The sequence below is a fragment of the Hydra vulgaris genome, chromosome 04 (genome assembly GCF_038396675.1).
Source record: "Hydra vulgaris chromosome 04, alternate assembly HydraT2T_AEP".
Lineage (NCBI taxonomy): Eukaryota > Metazoa > Cnidaria > Hydrozoa > Anthoathecata > Hydridae > Hydra > Hydra vulgaris.
Genome location: NC_088923.1, coordinates 14,625,001 through 14,634,821, shown reverse-complemented (window position 1 = coordinate 14,634,821; position 9,821 = coordinate 14,625,001). Strand labels below are relative to the sequence as shown.

Sequence of the window (9,821 nt, the reverse complement as noted above, 5' to 3'; positions counted from 1 at the left end):
TTTGAATAACTTTTTTTTCGACAATATCAGCGACTTTACCGCAAATACTAAAGGTTTGAACCCAAATATCTTTACAACTTGACGTGATTGTAAAAAATGAGTTGTATATTTGAAATCAAAATGAGAAATGCTATAGAAAAACTAAATTGTTTACTCGGCACCAGAAAAAAAAAATTTTTTGTTGACCTGTGTTTTTAATGAATTTTGAAAAGCCTGATATAACTCTTGGAAAATTTATAGTAGATGGATTCAATAGCAAAAATAAAATTTATATATATTGTTAAGCATATAGAAATCAATTCAAAGTAATATTGATCAGAAAATTAATCAAGGGTAATAAAAAGAACAAATAAGTTAATATATATATATATATATATATATATATATATATATATATATATATATATATATATATATATATATATATTATAGTCCAGGAGTGGGGAACCTTTCTGAGCTTGGGGGCCGCATGACCCTTAAAATAATGTTTGGGGGACGCACTAATAAATATGCAAACTTGGTGTACAGTACTCGTACAAATGTTATATTTCTTAAAGCATCTTGTATCACAATATATCTTAACGCAATTATCACAATATTTCTTAATGTATCATGTATCACAAAAGTTATCAATGAATTTTCTGATTCTGTTTCTTTTGAACCAGAACTTGAATATTTGGCTCTATCTTCGTAGTTTTAAGCTTCAGTTGGTCTTCCAGATGCTCATCGGTCAACTGTAACCTTAAACAAGACTTGATAAATGTCATGTGTGAAAACATAGATTCACAGCAGTAGGTTGTACCAAAGCAGCTCAGAAGAAGCCTGGCAATTTGACAGAGTTTTGGATACTCAACTGCAGTTTTCCAAATTTCCAATGGATCCTTCTTGTTGTCAAAGAGAGATTTTAGGATACTGTCCTCAGAAAGCTCAATTAATTCCATCTGTAAATATTCTGGAACTGTTGAAATTTCAACAAGATGAGGCTGAAAAGCTAGTTTCAGTGTTTCATTATGTTCTTCAAAGTCTTTAAACCTTTCATTAAATTCTGCAATCAAAGAATCCAGGACTGTTTCATATCTTGATATATCATTATTTTTCAACCTTTTCTCATTTTTTTGTTCAAGATTAATTTTTGTGAGCTCTGGGAAATGTTCTGTTGATAAATTTGACTTAGAAAAAACATCTTTGAGAAAAACAAGTTTTTTCTTGAATGCCTGAATCTGTTGCCACATTTCATAGATTGACTTAGTTTTTTCTTGCAATGAACTATTCAGCATGTTATGCTTTGCCATCAAATCGCAGAGGAATGCAGCATCTCTACAAAATTCTGGATTAGAAAGCTCACAGATCTCCTTTTGACTTAAAAACTCCTCAATTTGTTTTCGAAGCTTAAGCAATTTTTGCAGTACTAACCCTTGTGACAGCCAATGAACTTTGGAATAGTAAGGAAGATCCACAGATTATATTTTTCTTATTTTTATATAAATTTCTTAATCAGATTGCAGAAGGTTTCGAAACTGTCGATGGCGTGAAGAATTTGCCCGTATATAATTTACAATCCCTATAACTTTTTTTAATGTGTCATCCAAAGTAGCAGCTTTTGCACAAAGACTTTGCTGATGGAGAATACAATTAAATGTAATCAGACAATCTGGATCAGGCAATTTTTTCACGCATAGAAGGAGCTCCATCAGAACAAATGCTAACTAGATTTTTCAACTGAAGTTGAGTCTGACAAATTTTTTCTTTGAAAGCAGCAAATATATCACAGCCTTGTGTTTTTCCTTTTAGTGTTGCTAAAGCAAACAACTCTTCATAACTTTTGAAGTCTGCAGTTCTAACCCGAATAAATAACAGAAGTTGGGCAGAATCAGTCACATCAGTGGACTCATCTAAAGCAATTGAACAATATGCGTCCTCCATTTGACATGTTGAGAATAATTGCTCAGAACTATTTGTAGCAAGCTCATGTTGACGGTCCGTAATTGTTTTCCGAGAAAGCGGAAGCTGCTTATACTTATCCACTTTATCTGGATCCATACATGACACTGCTTCAATGAGGCAAGCCTTCAAGGTTTCAATATCACTATGTGGTTTTCCTCCTTTGCCAAGAATGAGAGCAATTTTATATGTTGCTTCAGTTGCTCTATTTCCATCTTGAACAATTGAAAATGTCTGCTGTTGTTTGCTCTTTTGACACTAGTTGAAAAATTAGACATAAATAGAAAACCATGATATACATTATAATACAAAAACTTACAGTCAATTGATTTCTACTGTCACAAAAAAAAATCCGTTCGGTGTATTTATTTATTCATTTTGTTTTGTTTTTTTGTTATTTCTGTCAATCAATTACTACTGTACCAGCTTTGCTAAGTTAAACTATTTTTCCCCTTAATTAACATTAGCATTCATACACTTTACTATAACTAAAATGTACCACCCCTGTTAACTAAATACCCACCCCTGTTATAGGCTATTGGGTGTTTTAAATATTTTCTCATACCCGTTGTTATAATTTTTTTTTTTTCTTACAACAATCATTAATATACATTTAAAAAACAAATAATATTTACATGCCTCCAGTTTATATAATTGTCCACCGCAAATATTTACAATATCTAAAGAGCGTTAACGATGCTGTTTTACGCATGCGCGTTTAACAGTAAGTTATAATAGTTAATTTAAAAATTCGTGGTTTTTAATATAAAGTGCTGGCTATTAATCCATGCATTTCGTTGCACGACAGGGCTACTAGGGACTAGCTTGTGGTTGTCGTTAAAAATATATATCAACATATTATATTAAAATTATGAAGCTGTAAGGAAACTCGCTGAAGACGAAGGGAAGTCCTTTCATTGAGAACCTTTAAAATACAAAATAAACTAAAAATTTTAAAAGTAAATTTATAAAACACACAATAACCTTTTGAGGTCTACTATTCAGTATTTTACTATGTATACCTACATTACTATATGTATATCAAAAATAAAATTAGTACCATTAACAACATCCGATGTCTCATTGGAGCTTTTCTGTCAGCTGTCACGTGTAGCTAAAACATGGTTTTTGGATTAAAAGTAACCATGACATCAAAACTTCCTGTCATTTTACAAGTTTATTTATTTTAATATAATCTTTCATATGGTCAATTTCATTTTTGACGCTACCTCAAAAATTAAATTAGTACCAATAACAGCATCCGGTTTATCTTTGGAACTTTTCTGTCAGATATAGCTTCTGCTGTAGATAGACGTGATTTTACGGCAAAACCAAGTGTAGCTACAAACATGTGGTTTTTGAATACAAAAATGTCTGTATACAATTTTTTAATTTGAAATATGGTAGTATATCTTACTCTCAACAAAAATTTCATCAAAAAAATTTTTTTTTTCTTACATGTTTTGATAGAACAAAAAGTAACTGACTTACACTATCTTAATTTTGAATAATGCGCTAACATATTTTACCGGAACAAATAAGAATTACAAAATTAAACACTGCAACAAGAAAAACTCCCCTGTCTCAGTTTCCTCGATGCTAAAAAAAGCTGCAACTAGAGTATTTTGTTTAAGTAATCATAAACGATAATAATAAGTTCCCTCTTTATATTATTAGTACTATCGTATGACTATTGCCGTGTTGTCATGACAATACGACAATAGTCATACGATAGTACTAATAATATAAAGAGGGAACAGAAATACTGCTTTCATAGAATAATGACGTCATTATTATATGAAAGCAGTATTTCTGTATTTTATAAGATGCAAATCTTCTGTATTTTCTAGGATGCAAATCATACCCATTTTATCTAATGCAATGGATAAAGAAGTAAGACAAGGATCAAATCTGCCTCCTTACCTCTATAATACATATACTCAGCTTCAGCTTTATTGACTTCTGCATGTTGATTTTGAATCAATTCAACTACTGTCTTCGTCGTCGCACAATTAATTTGAGTCCAAGCTTCTTGAAGCATATTCTTTAGCTCTCTTTTTCTTTTTAGACATCGTGGCCCACAATCTCTAAAAAGAAAAGAAAACCTAAAGAATAGTTTTTTGATCCAGAATGGCCCATAAGTGTTTAATTGGATTAAGATCTGGAATTTGAGGCGGACATTCAATCTTCTTCTGGATAAAAAAAATTTCTTTAGCTTTCTTTGACCTATGGTTAGGGTCTTGTCTTGTTGTTTTCCCAATTGCTATTTTTTAATTGAGGCCAGAAGATTTTTATTTAGAATGTTGACATAAACCTTGGAGTTCATAATTTCATTAATAAACTCTAACTTTCTTGTTCCGTTCAAATCCATTGTCTTTAACAAACTTTAATGTTTCTCGAATGTAAGTTGGTCAAACAAGATTAAATTTTGACTACCCAGTGAGCTTGGGACGTAATAAAGACGTAATTTAAACGTCTTATAAACGTTTTGAACGTCTTTTGAACGTTGTAGAAGTCTTTTTAACGTTCAAAAGACGCCTTTTTTAGGTCCCGTGCCCATTTGGTAGTCCCACACAACCATTTTCCACTCTGTAGTCTACAAAACCATTTTCCAGAATGATACCGATATTCACATATTTTTTAGCAAATACAAGTCTTCGGTCTTGATGGGTTTTGAAAGGAATAGTTTCTTACATGGAACTCTTGCTTAAAATCCACTCTCTTTCACTCGATTTCCAATAGTACATGCACTCACTTGTATTCCAAGTTATTTTTAAAGAAGGCATGACCCTTTTTGTGCTGATGAAAACATGACATGTCTTGACAATTTGTCGATTAGTTCTGAAAGTCGTTTTATTCTTAACTCCTAAAAATTAGCCAACTTCTGTTGGCTAATTTTTTACATATTCAAATGCTTTGTACATTTTAATCAGATTGCTGAGGGTTCCTAAGGCCATTTCAGTTGCTTTTTTTATGAACCTAAATGTTTTATTTTGTTTCAACTAGTCAATAGCCAAATCGCGTTGAGCTTGACCATTTCTTGATTGTGACTCTAATACTTGATAGTATTAATGATAAATTAGTTTGAAAAACATCTTCAAATATTAGCGGTTAATCGCTATTTAATAATTATATTTTTAAAACTATTTTTTTAACAATCATTTTTAAATCTTCGTTTACAACACAACATGTTCGTATTAATATTTTTCGTTGAGGTTTTAACACTACAACAGTTTTAACAAGGTAAGTTAATTAACATTGTAAGTTAGTTACCAATGTGAGTTAATTGATCGTGATCAAATTTGCTTTCAGAATATGTAAACAGTATTTATCAAAAACAATTATTTTTTTTAAATAACCAGACAAAGTTTCATTTTAAAAATAAAGTTTCATTATTACTAAAAGTTTATATAGATTATATTATCATAGTACCATACTAAAAGTTTATATAGTTTATATTATCATAGAACACCAAGTTTCAGGGCAGTAATCCAAACTTTTATTCAGTCAGGAATTCGCTTTGCTCATCTAAGCCACTGGGAGAGCTTTTATGACGCCCGGGGCATAGCGGTAATTAGTCGCACCATACGCATAGGTTTAAACTAAAAGCATGCACTATTATACAAGTTAATGATTACGTTTTTATTTCTTATAAGTTTACTTTATTATCCGCTTTCAAAAAAACTGCATATCGAGGTTCATTGCAGTTTTTCTATCATCAGTTGCTTTGCTAAAATTTCATTGCCAAGACAAGTCATCTGCTCATCATGAGTCAAAATTTTGGTTGAAGCTAAAGTTATGGCTTTAGAGCAGCAGTACTTTTATGTGGTTGTTTTGCAACTAGTTTTATATCGGAAATCTGAGCTGAACATCTGGTGTCCGAAAGCTTGTATAGTAGGATCTTCCATCTTGCGGGACTGCAGCTGAAAAAAGAAAGGTCTTCGATTTTTATTTATTTCTTACAATAATCAAACTTTTACTCTAAAAGTTTATTATTGATAAAGGAAAGCAAATATAGTTGATGTACTTTAGGTACATCCTGCGCCTCCAAACCTTCTAGGGCTCGCCACACGGTTTTTAAAAAACAAGTCATTTTTTATCAATTATATGCTGAGTTTGACGGTAAAGCGTAAAAAAGAAAGGATGTAGTTCTAGAACAAATTGAACAAAATTGAATAATATTGCGCGTTGTTGGAAAAGAGCAATTTCTGGTATAAGAAAGGATAACCAGACTTGCGCACAAAAATCTAGATGTGGTTTAATGTTCAGCTAGTGCAGTTTTTTCCATAGCTAAAAAGCTCCGACATTAAAATATCTTCTTGAAACAACCAAGCGTTTAATTGCCAACCCGACCATCAATGTCAGTTAAATTACTGTCTTAACAATTATTCATTAAAATGAACTTCTAATCCTGAACCGCGCAATTAATTGAGTGCTCGAACTTAAAAAAAAATTAAAATTTTCCTATAGAAAAATTTTCGACACGATTTCAGACAATTTGTACTCAAATACTTTCAGCGTAACATTCGAAAAGGTCAGACAAAATATTGTCTAACCAACGCTATAAATCGACTGGAAACTTTTGGCGCGAAATAAACCAAAAGAAAATTCCATGAAAACGTGCTTTCATTTGAAAAAACCGAATACTAAATGGTCCGCATCTGCATCTACACAACGAAAAAATTCTTTCTGGTAAACAAAATAAAATCGAAAGTTATATATATAAAAATTTAATAAAAAATATTCTAAGAATGTCTGTGAGTGATTATTTATTGCCTGTTGAATATTTTTGCAAAAAATCTTTGGAATGCGGTCTCCTGATTGAAAGCCGCCAATTTGCAGAGTATCTTAGCAATAATGATGAGTTAAAATATACGAGACAAGAATTCCATTACCCTAAAAACAAAGCTTTGCTCGAAGGTAAAATGTTAGATTAATAAAGTTTTAGATTACGCGTAAGATTGAATCACGAAGTTTTTTTCAAATATTTTATTGTTTTAGTTTCCAATTTAAGCCTTATCTTGGTTAACAAGTTAGTTAACTTTAATTAGAAAACTAACTAGTTAACTAGTCCTTATTATTATTGTTTTATATCATTATATAAATATATTCCTAAAAAATACAACTGTCATTCATATTTTATTATTATTAATATCAATTTAATTTGTATTTACTTTATATTATTATAATATCTGTTACTATTAATGTTATTTTTATATTATTACTAATATTATTATTAACCTGTTATTATTACTGAAATTATTTTAATTTATAGTTATTATTTATATTATTATTGTTGGTATTATTTTTGTGGTTAACATCGTTATATAACTTTTAGAGTTACTATTATTTCTTCCTTTTCTTACAATTATCACCTTTTATCTGACTTTACTTTTCTTTTTATTATCACTATTTATTATTATTAAATTTGATAGGTGTTTACTTGAGATTAGTATCATTACTATTTGTAAGTATCCTTGATGTATGATCTTTATTCAGAATAAATTTGATTTGATTTAAAAGTAATTAACAAGTTAGTTAGCTAACAATTTAGTTAACTAAGTCATGATATTTTTTCATAAAATTTAACGAGTTTTGATATTAAAAGTAGCTTCTCTTGAATAATGAATATAACAGACTATCTTTTTAATTTCAGTTGATTTAAACATTGTTAATGGCGAAGACGAATGCATTTACTTTTGTGGAAATTCTCTAGGACTTTGCCCAAAAAGCCTAAAGTCAATTGTTGATGAAGAGTTAGCAAAGTGGCAAGAATGGTAATTTTTTTTTTTATTAAGTTATTTTATATTGAGAAATTTAAAGGTTTAAACATTTTTGGAGTCGGGAAAAATTGTATTTTGACACTGTATAAGTGGTTTTCTTGGATCAGCTCCAAGTAGTTTAAACCATTTTTTACAACAGTGCAATATTATCCCTTCAACATGACTTAAGCCTCCTGCAGCTGGAGGATAAAATAATATCATCAATAGTCCTGTTAAAGTCTTATTTAATAATCTTAAGACACATTTTCTTTTTAGTTGTTATTAAAATCTATTATTAAAATAATTTGTAGCTTTCCTTTTAAATAGTGCTAAACTTCCTTTTAAAACTATACTGCTCCTAAAAATTCAATAAACAAGATATAGTTCCAAATAAATTTATTACATATATGAAACAAAATATGCAATCTGTTTTCTCTGTAATGCAAAATGGGTCCAAAGAAAGGTATCTTACCTAAAAAAATTTTAAAACTTTTAGGATCTTTTTTTACTATCTTTGTATTACAACTCATTCATTTGTAAAACTATGTTACCAGCAATACAATCTGTACCAAACAACCTTTATTATTTTAATCAATTTTAATGTAGATCAGCAAGAGTTTGATATTGTCTTAAGAGGGCATAAGTGGCAATTTAGTTCATTCAAAACTTTTCCCTATCCCTATATGCAGAACAGCTGCATAATTAGTGGCAACAAGGTCAGTTACGGATTTTTTATTTATATAGATTTTGTAATTTTTGTGCGACTCTTTTCATAGTTGCCATTATAGAAATCTGAATACAAAAATACTAAAGCTGATCAATTGAGATAATATAAGTTAGATAATTGTGTACAGTCCCATCTGAAACTGATATATTGCTATAACGTGACATTGTATTTTGTTGTATAATGAGTGAATATGGATTCTTTCTTGGATTGTTACATCAAATCCAAGATTAAGAATGGTTGTAGAAATTGCAACTTCATCTGCATGATAGTCTCTGATTATACCTTATTCATAAATCATCTCTTTAACTACGCTTTTGTTAAAAAACTTCAACACTCTTTATTGGCTAATTTATATATCAGGTTATAAGTGGGGCAAAAATCAAACTTCTCATTAATGGTTTTGGCAGTTAAAATTAACAGCCAAAATCTTGTTACATACAACAGCAAAACATATCCAATGTTAAACACATGTCTCTTTTTATCATCATTATTATTTGTAGCTAATGTAAAATTATCTTTTAAATATTATTTTGCAAGCCCAGTTTTAGAAAGTGAAACATGAAAGATTTTCTTTAAAAACCAATTACTAGATAAACGAACTAGTTTGATTGTCATGTGACTTATAATCAAAACAGTTCACAGCATATTACAGCCATTACTTTTATTCAGAAAAAATGGTTTTATTAATAAATTTGCCAAAGTTTTTAAAATATGTTTCTATATTTAAAATTTTTCAAGAAAAAAAAAGTTATTGGAAAAAGAAAGAAAAAATAATATTATAATAATATGTTTGCGTTCTGTCTAAACCTCTGATGCAGTGTTCATTCACCCATAAGTTACTGTATGTGTATTTTTGTTCTGTCTGAACCTCTTTGCTCAACTGTAAGTTTATGTTTATGTTTATATTCTATTTATATAATGTTTATGTTTATATTCTATTTATATAATGTTTATGTTTATATTCTGTTTAAATCTCTGATGCAGTATGAACTCAGTTACCAATTAGTGTCAACTGTTTTGTAGGGTTTTTTTGGCAAAGAAGAAGGCCTTATAGAAAGCCTCCAAGGAAAAGACTTTAGGGGTAAGCAGAATAATTCTGTTTACCAGCCTTACGTCACATTTTTATCTATTAGGCTAGCATAGATATAAACCTGTGTTTCCTGACTAGGGTGATCAATGCTAGATCTTCTTGACTCTATTCATAGATTTTTGCTTGTGTCTTCCTAATAGTGGCTGTGCAACTCTTCTTGTTATCTCTTATTAGTGGGAACAGCTCTAAAACTCAGCTTATTGGTTCTGAGACCATCTGGTAGTAAGGTATCCCAAACTCTGTGGTAGCTCTCAGAGAGGCTGATTCCAACAACAGCTATAAAATATCAGAGTATTAACTG

At 30.0% G+C, this 9,821-nt stretch overlaps 3 protein-coding genes across 3 annotated transcripts in view; 1 reads left to right on the top strand and 2 right to left on the bottom strand.

The window, feature by feature from the left end:
• Positions 1-629: 629 nt before the first annotated feature.
• LOC136079208 (general transcription factor II-I repeat domain-containing protein 2A-like) lies at positions 630-1,292 on the bottom strand. The gene has a single exon (XM_065794930.1). It carries the CDS (start codon positions 1,290-1,292, stop codon positions 630-632), a length of 663 nt encoding a protein of 220 aa, XP_065651002.1.
• A 364-nt stretch (positions 1,293-1,656) lies between these two features.
• Positions 1,657-3,982, bottom strand: LOC136079207 (protein FAM200C-like). The gene is made up of 3 exons (XM_065794929.1): positions 3,865-3,982; positions 3,191-3,315; positions 1,657-2,199 (listed from the first exon to the last, which is right to left on the bottom strand). The coding sequence occupies exons 1-3, from the start codon at positions 3,980-3,982 to the stop codon at positions 1,657-1,659; spliced, it is 786 nt and encodes a 261-aa protein (XP_065651001.1).
• A 2,604-nt stretch (positions 3,983-6,586) lies between these two features.
• The window catches only part of LOC100205580 (kynureninase), a 79,097-nt gene continuing 75,862 nt past the window's right edge, over positions 6,587-9,821 (top strand). The window contains exons 1-2 of the mRNA XM_065795530.1: positions 6,587-6,861; positions 7,598-7,718. Coding sequence (XP_065651602.1) covers positions 6,693-6,861; positions 7,598-7,718 — 290 coding nt within the window. The 5' untranslated portion in view covers positions 6,587-6,692. The remainder of the gene's footprint in view (positions 6,862-7,597; positions 7,719-9,821) is intronic.

What these genes read in the sequence shown, in the direction of transcription:
- LOC136079207 (XM_065794929.1), bottom strand. Translation starts at nt 3,982, where the DNA reads ATGCTTCAAGAAGCTTGGACTCAAATTAATTGTGCGACGACGAAGACA. An exon ending in TGAGTATATGTATTATAGAG is followed by an intron (nt 3,316 to 3,864) that starts GTAAGGAGGCAG and finishes AATTGTATACAG; the next exon opens with ACATTTTTGTATTCAAAAAC. An exon ending in TAAACCGGATGCTGTTATTG is followed by an intron (nt 2,200 to 3,190) that starts GTACTAATTTAA and finishes TTTTTCAACTAG; the next exon opens with TGTCAAAAGAGCAAACAACA.
- LOC136079208 (XM_065794930.1), bottom strand. Translation starts at nt 1,292, where the DNA reads ATGGCAAAGCATAACATGCTGAATAGTTCATTGCAAGAAAAAACTAAG.